General features: G+C 45.0%; 1 protein-coding gene and 1 pseudogene across 3 annotated transcripts; one reads left to right on the top strand and one right to left on the bottom strand.

Annotated features, from left to right (window-relative positions):
- Window positions 1-1,291: 1,291 nt before the first annotated feature.
- On the top strand, window positions 1,292-11,286 carry Trim68 (tripartite motif containing 68). 3 transcript variants are annotated; one of them, XM_029544143.1, is made up of 8 exons: window positions 1,358-1,463; window positions 3,730-3,901; window positions 4,364-4,827; window positions 7,102-7,197; window positions 8,435-8,695; window positions 9,164-9,186; window positions 9,729-9,829; window positions 10,021-11,280. In XM_029544143.1, exons 3-8 carry the CDS (start codon window positions 4,402-4,404, stop codon window positions 10,569-10,571), a joined length of 1,458 nt encoding a protein of 485 aa, XP_029400003.1. In that variant the 5' UTR covers window positions 1,358-1,463; window positions 3,730-3,901; window positions 4,364-4,401; the 3' UTR covers window positions 10,572-11,280. The 3 variants fall into 3 exon arrangements, with proteins under 3 accessions (XP_021066069.1, XP_029400003.1, XP_029400006.1); XM_021210410.1 differs by lacking the exon at window positions 3,730-3,901 and having other exon boundaries at window positions 1,292-1,463; window positions 10,021-11,286; XM_029544146.1 differs by lacking the exon at window positions 7,102-7,197.
- Window positions 11,287-12,066: 780 nt separating this feature from the next.
- On the bottom strand, window positions 12,067-13,229 carry LOC110320456 (annotated as a pseudogene).
- Between the last annotated feature and the right edge of the window lie 1,711 nt (window positions 13,230-14,940).

Raw genomic sequence — 14,940 nt, 5'->3', positions numbered from 1 at the left:
TCTCTCTCTCTCTCTCTCTCTCTCTCTCTCTCTCTCTCTCTCTCTCTGTGTGTGTGTGGGGGGGTTTGAATATGCTTGGCCCAGGGAGTGGCACTAATAGTAGGTGTGGCCTTGTTGGAAGAAGTGTGTCACTGTAGGGATGGGCTTAGAGACCCTTTGCCTAGCTGCCTGGAAGCCAGTCTTCTCCTGTTCTCATTTTTATTCTGTATAAGTTCATCAGTTACTTGATCGTGTCTTCAAAATTTTTGAGTCCAAAGTGCTCCTCATAAGCATGAGCCTCTTCCCCCAGTCACTCTATAGTATCCTAGTCTCAGAGCCTTTGAGAGTCATAGTTACAAACACATTCAATTACGCATGAAAAAGATGTCCCATTTAACTGATTTAAATTCCCTTGAACTTGGGTGACTTTAAGGCAGAGAATGTATGACCCAGACTTGCAATCCAGGTCTCTATGTACACATGCTCAATTAGTATTTTTAAAATGTTTTCTTTGAATCCATATGTTCACTGTGCAGTGACAGTCATTTATCTCTACTGAGAAGCAGGGGCTCAGGTCAAATCTCAGTTCCTCCTTCTCCCCCTACAGTGCTGGTCCTGTCTATTTTCAGTAACTTTCTGGGCATCACCCTGAAGAATGTCAACCATGTCCTGAGCTCTGACACTGTCATGGGACTCAAAGAGCATGGGTCCCGACGATAAACATATCACTGGAAGCTGGATTCATCCGGAATTTTTTTTTTTTTTTTTCGTTATTTCCCGTATGTCAGTGAGTGTCTTATCTTGCTTACTCAGTAAAAGTCCAAGTATCAGAAAAAGAACCATAGGACTACAAAGAAAAATCCAGGTCTATGATTCAACACGCTTGGTCTTGTGTGTCTCTGTGGTTGGACGAGAGGAAAGGGTACACACTGCTTTAAAAAGATTTTTTTTCTTTCTTTTTTTAGTAGCAGCTTATGATCAGGACTCTTCTGCTCCGTAATTTAGTATATTTCTAACTCTGAAACTAGTTTGTTGCAATGAAGAGCTACCAGAGGAAGAATGGAAGTGTCAAGAATTAGCCAGGAAAAACAGAAGCATTTACTAAAACTTTCGTTTAAATGTCTGAAACCTGGAGCAGCGATCTGCAGCTTGTGTTCCAGGGAACTGCGGATCCCAACGCGTAAAGGTGCCACTTAAGGAAGCCCGACTGAGCTCCCAAGCTAGGTCGCTGAATTCAACCAGGAAACGTCACGAGCGAACAGCCAATCAGGCCACTCTGAGTGCAGAAGTGATTCGTCGGTTCCGGCGCCGTGGGTGGGTCCTGCAGCTCTGCGGAAGCCGCCGCGCCCCCCGCCGCAATTACGGCTTCCGGCGGGCGAGCGCCCCGCTGCTTCCTACACTGCGGATTGAACCGCTGGAGCCCCGCGCCTCCACAGCTGCGTAGAGAAGGAGGCGACAGCAGACCTCTTTGGAGGACGCCACAGGTCCTGCCCTCTTTACCCTCCCCCGTCCCCAATCCCACTGCCCTGGGGACCTGTCTAGCGCCCGAAGGTCTGGAAGGCAGTGTCCGCCACCGCTCCCAGACCTCGGGCTGGTTTCTGCCGCTTCCAGGCTCCTCCCCCTCCCTTCGCAGCCCTGGGTACTGTGGAGGCACTAGTTGCTAGGTGCAACCTTTTGACATTGTCGTCTACAAAGTTCACTCTGGAGAACAAAATCGCATAAAGAAACTTAACGTTTTCCAGTTTTGCGTTTGGCCTCAAACTTGATCGTGTCTTCAAAACTTTTGAGTCCAAAGTGCTCCTCATAAGCATGAGCCTCTTTCCCCCAGTCACTCTATAGTATCCTAGTCTCAGGGCCTTTGAGAGTCAGTCATAGTTACAAACACATTCAATTACGCATGAAAAAGATGTCCCATTTAACTGATTTAAATCCCCTTGAACCTGCGTGACTTTAAGGCAGAGAATGTATGACCCAGATTTGCAATCCTCATTGTTCATAGCTGCCCTCAGCTGCAGGTTGGACAGGGCTGAGCGGTTAATGAGTCAAACTTTTGACCAAGTATTTGTGTTTGATAAAAGAGCTCTATTGGAGAGCCTCTATTGGAGAACTCTATTTATCTCCAGATCTTTGACATCTTTCCCATGTTTACATTTTTTGAGGCAATGTATAGAACTATCATGCTTCCACCACATTTTGTGATTTATGGTGACTTATCATTTCTATCTTTCTTTGCCTCGCTTTCCTACTGCCAGTGTCTTCCAAATTTTCATCTGGGTTTTGTCTGGTTGGTTTTTGTTGTTGTTGTTGCTGCTGCTGCTGCTGCTGCAATTTTGTTTTTTGTTTTTGTTTTCTGTAGCTTTAAGTAGTGCTTTTGACACCAAAGCATGAACAGGTGGACACATACACTCTGCCTTAGATGAAGATATTAACACCTCTACTATCAGCTGTACCTAAACATTTACATTTAATTCTCATGCATTTAACAAGCATTGAGACACTGCTGTTGGCATCAAGAATACACTGAGCAAAACTGAAAGTAACTCTGTATTAAATGTATCATGGCATTAGGATATTGTGAGAAAAAACAGAAAATATGAATAGTAAATTTCTAGTGTGAGGATTAAGAAAACAACAGACTCTGGTAAATGCTATCAACAGTGCGGTCGTGGAAGCAGTCTCAGTTGGAAGAACGTGATTCCAAATAGGGTAAAATGGATAGACAGGGGTCCCAGTACTGCACATAGCACTGAGGAGTTGTTTGACTGTCACGGGTGCAGTTGGAAGAGTAAGAAGACTGGATTTGATTCAGCAGTGAAGCACCTGACTAGCGTGTGTGAGACTCTTGTTACATCCCCCCAGCATTTCAAAGCAGTCGAGGGGCTGAGGGAGTGAAAGAAGGACGCTTACTCCAGGATCCCTCCGCTGGACCACGAATAGGCCTTTGAGTTCAGTATTAGTGCACAACTGGATCTTAGGATTCTGGATCTCGTAGCTTGGTGGAGACGGTGGAAGCAGAGAGACAGGAAGCAGGGGAAACGGCGAGAAGGAGTACCGACCTGAGGACGGCCTGATCACAGCCCCGCAGGCTTCTGCTCTCGTTCCTACAAAATGCCCTTCTGCAGACTCAGCACGGTGGATTCCTCCTCTCTGCTTTTGAATTCGCCCTGTACCCAGAAGCTAGAGAAGATGGGTGACGTTTCCTGAAGTAGAATATTGGAAACCTGAGCCAATCACCTATAAAATGAGATCAGGAACGATTTCTGTCCTGGGTTATGAAATGCCAATCATCCATGTAAAGTGCACAGAGCCGTGCCTGGTACTCAGCTGTTACTCAAGAGCGTTTTCTGTTATTTTGCCTTATATTTTAAATATATCACTATACATTTGTTACTATAAAAGCATTTGGGATTTAGAAACTATTCCCTAACCCTGATGTATTTGCCAGGCACATGTTCGGCAGTGAGTTGCATGGTAAGCACTATTTAGATCCTAAAGATACAGTAGTATTTAAAGCCAGTGTAAATCTGCCCTTTACACGGTCTATCTAGGTTATTAAACATATACAGGACGAGTTAATAAATATTGCCAAGTATACCAAGAACCCTAAGCCACTCCATTATTCAAGCTCCATACCCACACCTGGCCTGGACAAAAGTCATCAGTATACATCAGTCTATCATTAAGTGATCCTGGTTTTATCCTTTCAAGGGGCGTGATTTCCCCTCTTGCTTCTAACATGCATCCTTGCAGGTTCAGGAGCACATCTTGGTATGTGGTGAATGGTGGCAGTGTGACACAGGAGAGGCAGGGTGGCAGTGTGACACAGGAGCGGCAGATAGTGATTTTCTTCAGGACACGGTGAAGAACAGCTGTGGCACTTCCGTTTTACACTTCAGTGTGCAACATAAGAAAAGCTGCACAGGTAGGCAGGGAGCTGCTGGCATTTGTGGTTTGCACCTTGAAGGATTTAAGTGTGTTCAAAAGGTATCAGAGGAAGGCTAACACTGTTTTGTGGGGTTTTGTTTTGAATGTTGGAATATCACATTTTATATTAAGTTGCCCACTCCCAGAGAGACTGTGTTCATTTCTATGGCATGATTAGAGGGTAAATGATAGGGTCAGACAAACCAAGAGGAGAACTGAGCAAATAAATAAAAAATCCTCTAACCCCACTTTCTTAACCATCTCTAGTTGCTCCTTCTATGGCTGTGGTGTGCACAACATTGCCCAGTAATAGCTTTAGTTGAGGCCAGTGCTTATTATACACAACTGAGAAAGGTTCTAAAGTGTATTTTTTTAATCACTAATTATAGTTTGGGGAGAGAACTTACAGTCCTTGCCTTCTCTTGTTTTTTGTTTTTTGTTTTTCTCTTCTTCTTTGCAGCCTTCATTCATGTTCTGAGACAACTGTCACTTGGAACCATGGATCCTGCAGTGTTAATGGAAGCCATTGTGGAAGAAGTGAACTGTCCTATCTGTATGACCTTCTTCAGGGAACCTGTGAGCATCAGCTGTGGCCACACTTTCTGCCACAGCTGCCTCTCTGGACTCTGGAAGCTCCCAGGAGAGTCCCAGAACTTGAGCTACACCTGTCCCCTTTGTCGAGCTCCTGTGAAGCCAAGGAAACTCCGTCCCAATTGGCAACTGGCCAGTGTTGTAGATAAGGTCCGTCTGCTAGGCTTCTGCATGGAAATGGGACTAAAGACCGATGTGTGTGATCTCCACAAGGAACAGCTAACCATGTTCTGCAAGGAGGATGATGTGGTAACCTGCAAGGCCTGTAAGCAGTCCCCAGAGCATGAAGCCCACAGTGTTGTACCCATAAAGGATGTTGCCTGGGAATATAAGGTAGTAGAACCTGACCAGGCCATCCTTTCCTCTGCCTCTCATCTGGCGTTCTCTATATTAGATGTCTGTCTTTAAAAGCTGATCCCTGGCCCCTGGTAACTACAGATCTAATGTTCTGAGCTGTATCTTCATTTATGACTCTCTTTGATTTTCTTCTCTCCCGTTCCCTCTATGTCCCAACGTGAGTCTTAACATGGGAATACCTAACCAGAGGATGTGTTTGGTGTTGAGATATTGAAGCAAACCCTTGGTTTCAGTTGGAGATGTAGGTAACTTAAATGAGATTACATATGATGACTTATTTATTAGTCAAGAACCTACAAGCTTGCTTTACTAGGACCATGTATAGTTACTTGGTATTAGCTGAATCATTTTAACCTTTTCATTTCATAAACACAACATGGGCCTAGTAATTTTGGATCATGATAACATTATTTTGGAGCAAGAAGGGATCATAGATGAGTCACTTAAGATTGGTTAGCCAATTGCCAGGCATACTAAGCATATGTTAATTCTCACAGTATCCATATTATCAAGTCTTTTCTGAATTTCAGCTACATTAATTAAAGAGAGATGTCTTAGTTAGGGTTTCTGTTGCTGTGAAGAGACACCATTACCATGATCACAGCAAGTCTTATAAAAGAAAACATTTAATTAGGGCTGGCTTACAGTTCAGAGGTTTAGTCCACTGTCATGGCAGGAATCCTGGCAGCATATAGACAGATACTGTACTGGAAAAGGAGCCGAGAGTTCTACATCTGGATTGGAGGGCAGCAGGAAGAGAGGGTGACACTGGGCCTGGCTTAAGCTTCTAAAGCCTCAGAGTTTGCCCCAAGTCACATACTTCCTCCAACAAGGCCACACCTACTCCAAGGCACACTTCCTAATAAGGCTACTCCCTATGGGCCTATTGGACCATTTTCATTCAAACTACAAGAGAAGAAAGGATGGAATAGGGAGCTTGTTCTTTGTCTGGGGTGCTCTCTTTCCCACACTTTGGGATAAGTCATCTTCATTGCATGCACTGTTTATTTGTCTTAACCACTGTGATCAGCTGCCAGCTGCCCCCTTGCTCTTTTCCCAGATTAAAATGTAAGAATATACAGTGAATTCTCAAAACCAGCATTCTTCTCTATAGGACAGATATCTAAAACATTAAAAGTACATAATTTGCTTTGTTTTGAGAGTTTTAGAACAAGGGGATAATTTAGCATTCTGACATACAGGCTGAGAGCTTGGTTAATTCCCAGCTGTCATTTACTAGCTGGGGGGCTATGGATAGGTCACTTCCTGGGCCTCAGTTTTCTTGTCTATAAAATGGTAATGACACCAACATCCAGGGACTGTATTTATATCAGTTTTTATTCTTGTTGCTGTCATCAAGTACCTAATTAGAACCCACATAAGGGAAGAGAGGTTTATTCAAAAGAATACAGGTTCTTGTGTCGGGAAAATTGCAGTGATAGGAACAGTAGCAACTGTTCATGTGATATATGTAGTTGGGAAGCATGAACAGGAATGGAGACCAGGCCATGAAACCTCTAGGTCTGCCACACACCACACAGTGATCCACTTTCTCCATCTGAGCTCCACCTCCTAAAGTTCGCTATAACCTTGCCAAAGACCATCACCAGCTGAGGATCAAGTCCAGGTCTAAAAATGCATGAACCTGTGGAAGATTGTTCCCTTTCAAACCCCACAGTGTTAGTGTATATGTAATACTTGAGCCATATCTGGTACTTTATAATTCTTTAACAAACTAAATGACTATTATCAGAATGAAAGGTAATAACTGAATACTTTTTGTCTGCCTGGTAAGAATATTTTACATTACTTGCCTAGGAAAGCCTCTGACCTTTATTGTGTATCTGAGCCACCCAAGGAGCTTGCTAAATTCCAGTTCTCATTTGATATGTGTAGGGTAAGGCTCAAGCTTCTACCATGCTGATGTTCCTGGCTTTGGACCACACTTTCAACAGCAAGTTCTGGGAAATAATAGGGAACAGGATTAATGAGAGGAGAAATAGTCCTGGCTAGAAAAGTCTGGTTACAGATCTTTACAGGTGCTTGAGGACTGTGGGAGTTAAGGTAACTCTCAACCCAGAAAGCCTCCCTGCATGTCACATGGGCAGAGCCTGTGCCTTCTGTGGCAGTCCTTTTTCTCTTACGTTATCTCAGCCTGCTGCCTGAGGAACATTGGGAAGCCCCTGTCAGCCTAGAGTGCTCCAGTGGCCTCCTGATGGGGCACGCTCGTGATCTTCCCGTCTCTTGCAGTGGAAACTCCAGCAGGCTCTGGACCATCTGAGGAAGGAACAGGAAGAAGCCTGGAAACTGGAAGTCAATGAGAAGGAACAGGCTGCCGTCTGGAAGGCAGGTTGCACTGGAAAAGGGGGTTTGCACCATCCCTTTCTTCTAGAGCTGACATTGGAGGCTTCCTCATATCTGTAAGGCAGAGGACCTTCAGCCTCCCTTTACCTAAGGCCACATAACTTCTCAGGTCCAGCTTATAGGTTTGGGGTAGCAGTAGTAGCCTCTGATTTCGTATCTTCACGTATGAGGAAGGAATGGCGCCTTGTACACATGAGCTCATAGGAGCATCGTTTGTAGAGTGGTGCTCAAACAGTTTCTGTCTCACTTTCCTGAGTGATGGCACAGCTGCTAAGACTTTGGTTACCTAGATATTAGGAAATCCCCTCAGAAATATATTTGAAACCAATAGGCATAAAACTCTCCGAACTTTTGGTCAGTGTGATCTAAAACAATACAATAAACATAAACACACACACACACAACCAAGAAGAAAAACTATCCATCAGTCTAGTTAGCAACCATCAATGTAACCATCTGAATGTTTTTCTGAAAATGAGAGCTAGTCCCATCATACAAGATGATATCATGTACCAGGATGGTGGTGCCTGCCTGGAAGTCGGCCTTGGGAGGCAAGGGCAGAGAACTGCTACAGTTTCAAGTCCAGCCTGGGCTGCATAGTGAATAACAGTCCGGGGCAGCAGGGGCTAGACACTGGAGCCCTGTCTCAAGAAGAAAGAAAGAGGATACCTAGATCCTGTTGTAGTTGATAAAAGTAGTGTGCAGACAGATTAAAGGTCACTCATCCAGGCATATGAACTGAAAGTGCTCCCAAATCCAAAAGTGTCTTATAACCAACATGCTACCAAAAGTAGAAGGAAGTTTCACTTAATGATAGGTTATACTCAGAATGCAAGCACACTAAAATGATTTTACAAAATTACTTTCAGGTTGTCTGTACAAGATATGAGAAGCATAGATGAATTTCATGTTCAGAGTTGGATCTCATTGCCAAAGTATCTCTTTATATTCATTTAACCTAAAATCCAGAAAAGTTCCAAGTCTGAAATATTCTGGTCCCACTCATTATTTGTAAGAAAATACGCTACCCATGAAAGGACCACAAATAATGCCCGGGGACCATGGGGAGTTAGATCCATTGTCTTTGCCTTCATAGCACCCAGTGCATGGTTGTACCAAAGCATTTCCATAGTGTGTATGTGTTTGCACATGTCAGTGTGCTCCATCCCACATGACCCTACCCTAAAAAGACCAGTGCTAATTCTAGTCTTGACTCCAGACACAGATGGAAAGACGAAAGCAGAGCATCCTATGGGAGTTTGAAAAATATCGGCAATTATTAAAGGAAAAGGAGCTGCCCTGCCAGCAGGCAGGAGAGGAAGCAGCTGCAGCTCAGGCTAGCCTCGAGCAGGAGAAGGGAGAGACAGCAAACAAGCTAGAGTTAAGGCACAAGAAGATCATCCGGCAGAGCCAGGTCCTGTGGAGGATGATTGTGGAGCTGGAAGAGAGATCCCAGAGACCTATGCGCTGGATGCTGCAGGTGAGCAACAGCCCTCCTTGGGACACCTGGGTGAGAACTGGAGACGGGGGGGGGGGGGGGCTGCCGGGGAAAGTATGAGCTAGTTCCTCACAGTCCCTATCATCATACTGTCCACCAGCTGAGGACCCTGTCTTCCTTCAGCTGACACCTGCTGTTCTCATCCTGATTGGGTAGAAGACCTGACCCTTAATATTCTCATAGGCCAGATTATCTACTCAGCCAGAAGTAGGAGGACACCAGGTACTTACTCTATAGCTTGACAGTATTCCAGTCTCTTCCATCCTGACCATCTTGAGATGGAGTCTGAAGGGGTTTCATGTAGCCAGGTCAGCTCTGCTGTCCTCCCATAAGCTTCTCCCCACCTCTAAAGTCTGTGTATCCCTTTGAGAAAGCCCCTCCCAGAGTTTACACCTGTCTAGTGTCTCTGACACACTGAACACTCATGAGCTGCATTTTTTTTTCTCCTAGGGTATTCAGGAAGCCTTGAACAGGTATGTTCCCATCCCCAGAGTCCCTGTGAAACCCTATACAAATTAGAGAGGCCTGGCGAGAGCCAGGGATGGAGAAGGAATATAGACGGAGTACCTATAGAAGGAAGATGCTCGTCGTCTTACATTATATTGGCGATAGAAGATTTGTCTCCTTTTTTGCACTTAATTGAATTCATTTCAGATTTCACCAATAAGAATTTTAAGTTAAAGCTGAAGTATGTTACTTCATGTAAATGGTCCAAAAATTTGATGCATGACACTTCTAGCTCAGAGGATTACCCTTTCTCCTTTGTGTCACATCTCTTTCTCTTCCTCTTCTCTGTCCCAATATTTAGCATTCTCCAGAGGAAGCTCTGAGCATTCTTACCTCTGTGTCACAAACGGTTTGAACCTCAACAAGCCAGCTATGCTGCCTCTGCTTTGCTGGCCAGGGGGAATCTAAGTGACTGGCTCTGGCCAAGCCCCTCCTCACCAGACTAAAGGAAGGAGGCTCCCGGAGCAGAGCTAAGAGTCCCAGATCCAAAACACACCCTCTTCTGCAGGAGCGAGTCTTGGAGCCTGCAGCAGCTAGAACCAATCTCCTTGGAGCTGAAGACAGATTGCCGTGTACTGGGACTAAGAGACACCCTGAAGACATTTGCAGGTATTAGATACTTGGGGACTGTGATGGGCAGTGGGAGGGACTCCACCCACAGAGGTAAAATGGCTCAGTGCAGTCTGGATGCTTCGTCTAGCCCCACCCTACCCCATTGCTGAGAACTCTGTCTTCATCAGAGACGTCCTACACTCCCCCTTGCTTGGCCTCAGTGTTACCACTAAGATCTTTTCCCCTAGTGGATGTGCGCCTAGATCCAGACACAGCTTACTCCCGCCTGGTCGTTTCCAAGGACAGAAAAAGTGTGCACTATGGAGTCACCCAGCAGAACCTGCCTGACAATCCTGAGAGATTTTACCGCTATAACATTGTCTTGGGCAGCCAATGCATCTCCTCCGGCCGGCATTACTGGGAGGTAGAGGTTGGAGATAGATCTGAATGGGGTCTGGGAGTGTGTGTGGAAAATGTCGACCGGAAGGAGGTGGTGTACTTGTCCCCTCGCTATGGCTTCTGGGTGATAAGGCTGAGGAAAGGAACAGAGTACCGCGCAGGCACAGATGAATATCCGCTCCTGCCCTTGACAGTTCCTCCGTACCGGGTAGGAATCTTCCTAGACTACGAGGCCCATGACATCTCCTTCTACAATGTGACTGACGGTGCCTCCCACATTTTCACTTTCCCCCGCTACCCCTTCCCAGGCCGTCTCTTGCCCTATTTCAGTCCTTGCTACAGCATTGGCACTAACAACACCACTCCGCTCACCATCTGTACCCTGGGTGGGGAAGGCTAGGAGAGCCATCCTAACTTAATGTTGGAATGGTACACAGCATTGTTGGAGGATGCTGCCACTGATAAGCATATCCCTGAACCCAGCTTAAAGCCCAAGGGCCCCTCTATCTGACCTCCAGGTATCTTGCTATTAGAACAAACTGTCAGTGCCTCTCACAGAAAACAGTCCCAGTCAGATAAGCATTGTTATCCATGATGGAAACATGACAGTGGTGATAGGTTTTGTTCATTCTAGAGATCGCAGCCCTCCTCCCTGGTCCATAATTAAGTGAGTACCAGTGATTAAATAAACACAGACTCCAGAAAAGCTTTTAAATACGGTTTTCCTGTGAGACGAAGTAATAATGTACATGCCCAGTACTGATTGTCACGGTGAAACCAGGTTGAGGGTACTTCAAGTGAGGCTTGCTGCTACCAAACAAACCCTAACCTCCAGGCTAGAGAAACACAGTTTGTGCTTTTCCAGCACAGAATGCAGGACTCACCCAGGATACTCCTTGTATCTCCTTCCTGAGCATGAGGGTGGATCTGTGCCCCAGGCCTGTCTTTTCTCTAAGGGGCAGGATCAGAAACCTTAGGGGCCTTAGTTGTTATTTTTACTGTATAAAGAAGTTGAAACAGTCTTGTTTCCTACAGAGCTTTGGGAAGTAAGATTTTAAAGATTGTAAAATGATGTTCACATTAAAGTGAAACAATGTTGTCAAACTCAATTCACAGATCACAAGTCTGCGAGTCATTCATTAGATTTAGGTCTGAACCATATGTTTGAGAGGATTTGGATGTCCTCTTTGGAAAGGTGCCTCTAATCTGGCTTAAAATAACATTCTTCTACCTCATGGGTTTATTGTAAAGCCCCGAAATCCATCCAGTACTTTTGTTCTCTGTACAGAGGGGAGGACAAACAATGGATTCTTATTGTGGCCACCACCCTGCTTTGCCACAAGCAGACAGAACCTGCATAGCAGCCCCTTTGCTGCTTAGGATGCCTCCCAATAGTCCAGGTCCCATCACAGTTCACCAGGGCATTCTGACACCGGGCCCCAGGGGTAGATTGCATATCTGATTGCATGTATTTGTCCCTGAGTTAGAGTGAAGACTGTGAACTCAAAACAGAAAATAAGATAACAAGGAAGAAGAAATAGAGTCACCAGGAAGGAAGGCCCATCCAGCAGCTAGTTAGGGTTAAATTGGGATTTTCTGATGGCACTGGGAGAACTTAGCCTGATTCTTGTAAGTATATATAATTCTTCTTAAAGATACAGGAAAGCAAAATGTGCAATGAGAATCATACTAAAAAAAAACAATTTAGGAGTCATACAATAATGAAAGGAAATTAAAATTATATATTGAGCTGTTTCTTTCAAGTAGTTGTTATGTCATGGGAAAATACACAAAAATAGCCCACAAGTGACAAAATTGTGATGTGGGAGAATTGTTGGTTCTGCCCATGGGAGAGGACCAATGGTATGCTGCCTCCATGTTCCAAGTCTCTATTCTGCTGCATATACAAGTTAAAGGAAATTATTAAGCATATCAGAGTATCATTAATAACATTCTCACTAAAAATTGAAGTTTTATGCAAGCATAGACTTCCCAGTGTCCTCCTGGACTCTCCTCAGACAAGTGAAACTGTCTCGCTCCTTACATCTGTAAAACATCTGTGCGCTGGTCTAGGAAACTAAACATATGCAGAGTTTTATGTTTATGAACCTTGTCTAAAGAAGCACTTCAGCAGCACCCACATTAGCTCCTGGATTTGCTTGGTCCTAATACCATAAATGATAGGGTTTAAAGTCGGTGGGATGATCAGGTACTGGTCAGCTAACAGCACTTGGATGTGCAGGGGAACTGCATCCTGCACATAACCAGGCTATGTATATGAATGAGATCCCAGGGGGATAGAAAGGATACATAACTCCCACATGTGAGCCACATATGCTTAATGCTTGCAGCTGAGCATTCTTTGAGGACAGATTAAATATGCCCTAAGAATCAAAATATAGGAGACAACAGTGAAGGCCATGTCAGAACCCACAATAATAGAAGAACAAACCAAGCTATACAGACTGCTGGGCATGGGGTCTGCACATACTAACTTGGCCACAGCCATGTGTTCACAGTTAAGAATGGAAAACTACCTTGGAGCCACAGAATGGCAAATGACTCGACATCCAACTCAGGGGAGTCATGGAAATGACAGCTCTGAGGACAATAGTCACACACAATCCCAGCATCAATCTAGCTGTGAGAATTCTGTAGTGTAGTGGCTTGCAGATGGCCACATAGCGATCAAAAGCCCAGGCCAATAGCAGTCCTGTCTCCACAGCAGTGGCCGCATGGACAAAGTACATCTGAGTGAAACAGGCATTAAAGCTGATGGACCTGTCTCCTGAACTAAAGATGCTCACCAACTTAGGTAACACAGAAGAAGCCATAACAACATCCACAGCAGCCAGAACACATAGAAAGAAGTACATAGGCTCTTGTAGAGTGGAATCCATGCAGATCACAATAATAATAATAATAAGAGTATGTCCTAAGAGAGCAATGTTGTACATGGCACTCAGTGAGATGGCCAACCAAAGATAGGAAGACTGTAAACCTGGGACACCAAGGTGGCAGGTGTTTCCACTGTGTAGTTGTAGGATGGTCCTGACATCATAGGTGAGATTTTTCTATCGAAATGTAAAGCCATGAGAGAGGAGGGTGGAGTGGCATCACATGTCTTCCTGTCTGGGGAGTAGAAAAATCCTGAGTGTCACCTTAGTGTTTTCAGAATCAGAAAACACAAATTAAACCATCTTGCTCCATTTCCTGTGCTTATCAAGGTTCTCTGTGTTAACAGAGTCTGCACATTGTTCAGAATTATCTGCTGGCTTTCCTCCTTTAGCAAGTCTCTTCTCGTATTGCATGAAGAGGTGAAATTAGGAACCTTTGTGAATTTTTAACTAAATCTCAGGGTGACCTAGAAAAGATAGGACCTGGCAATCCTAATGCTCTACACAGGTCTGTCACATATTTTCTAGTGCGTGACTCTTATTCAGGTGGTATCGCTGGCGGGGGCTGTTGGTTGGTCTTCAGGGGGAAATGTGAAGTTTTTCTTAGAATATAAAACAAAGTTCTGTGTGCTTCTACTGCCCTGCTGCAGATGTGGTGCTGGCGGCCCTACATCACCGTCAATCAACTAAGCAAAGGAGCTAATTACATTGCTACTAGAGTCACGTTCCCACAACTTAAAGCATCATGTATCACTTACTGTCTGTTTTTGCCTTGATCTGATTATAGAAACTTTTCATGCCTTGGTTTTTATCATTGGTGTTTTGAAATTTCAAATGGAATACTATATAAAGTACTTAGTTTCCCAAAAAGTAGAACAAATTTTAAAATGAGCCTGGTTTTCGCTGCTGAACCTTTTAACTCCAAAGCATACACAACTGGGGAAGTACAACAGACACTAAAATTAAAAATAACTAAATCCACCAGGTGGTGGTAGTGCTCCCTTTAATTCCAACACTCAGGAGGCAGAGGCAGGCAAATCTCTTGAGATGGAGGCTAGCCTGGTCTACAAAGCAAGTTCTAGAACAGCCAGAGCTACACAAAGAAACAGTCTTAAAAAAAATAAATGAGAACCGGTAGGAGAGACATCTTTGCTCCTGTGCACTGCCAGGGAGATGGCAGCCTGCTGAAGTGACAAGCTTCTGGGAGGGGTCCCGTTTCTGGCTCCAGTCACCCAGCACCTTTCCCACCCGAGGAGGGGTGGCCACCCAGGAGGAGTCTCAAGGCCTGAGCTGGCAGGAAAGCCATCTTTACTCCGGTGCTCTTCCGGAGAAGCAACACAGCTTCTGGGAAGGATCCCATTTTGGGCTCCAGTCATCCAGCACCTTTCCTACCCGAGGAGGGGTGTCTGCCTGGGAGCAGTCTCAAGGCCAGAACCGGTAGGAGAGCCAACTTTGCTCCTGTGTGCTGCCAGGGAGAGGATGGCCTGCAGAAGTGACACAGCTTCTGGGAGGGGCCCGTTTCTGGCTCCAGTCACCCAGCACCTTTCCCACCTGAGGAGGGGTGTCCACCAGGGAGGAGTCTCAAGGACTGAGACAGAAGGAGAGCCATCTTTGCTCTGGTTCGCTTGTGCTCTAGTCAGCACTAGCAAGAGTGTGGACTGCAGAAGCTACACAGCTTCGGGACAGACAGAAGCAACCTAACTTCTAGGACAGACCCTGTTTCGGTTTAATATAAGGAAATCCATCAATCTAATCCACTACATAAACAAACTCAAAGACAAAAAAAACTTTATCATCTTATTAGATGCTGAGAAAGCATTTGACAAAATCCAACACCCCTTCATGATAAAAGTCTTGGAAAGATTCAAGGCC

The sequence above is a fragment of the Mus pahari genome, chromosome 1 (assembly GCF_900095145.1).
Source record: "Mus pahari chromosome 1, PAHARI_EIJ_v1.1, whole genome shotgun sequence".
Classification (NCBI taxonomy): domain Eukaryota; kingdom Metazoa; phylum Chordata; class Mammalia; order Rodentia; family Muridae; genus Mus; species Mus pahari.
Note: the sequence above shows the minus strand (reverse complement) of the source record. Positions and strands in the feature narration are given on the sequence as shown.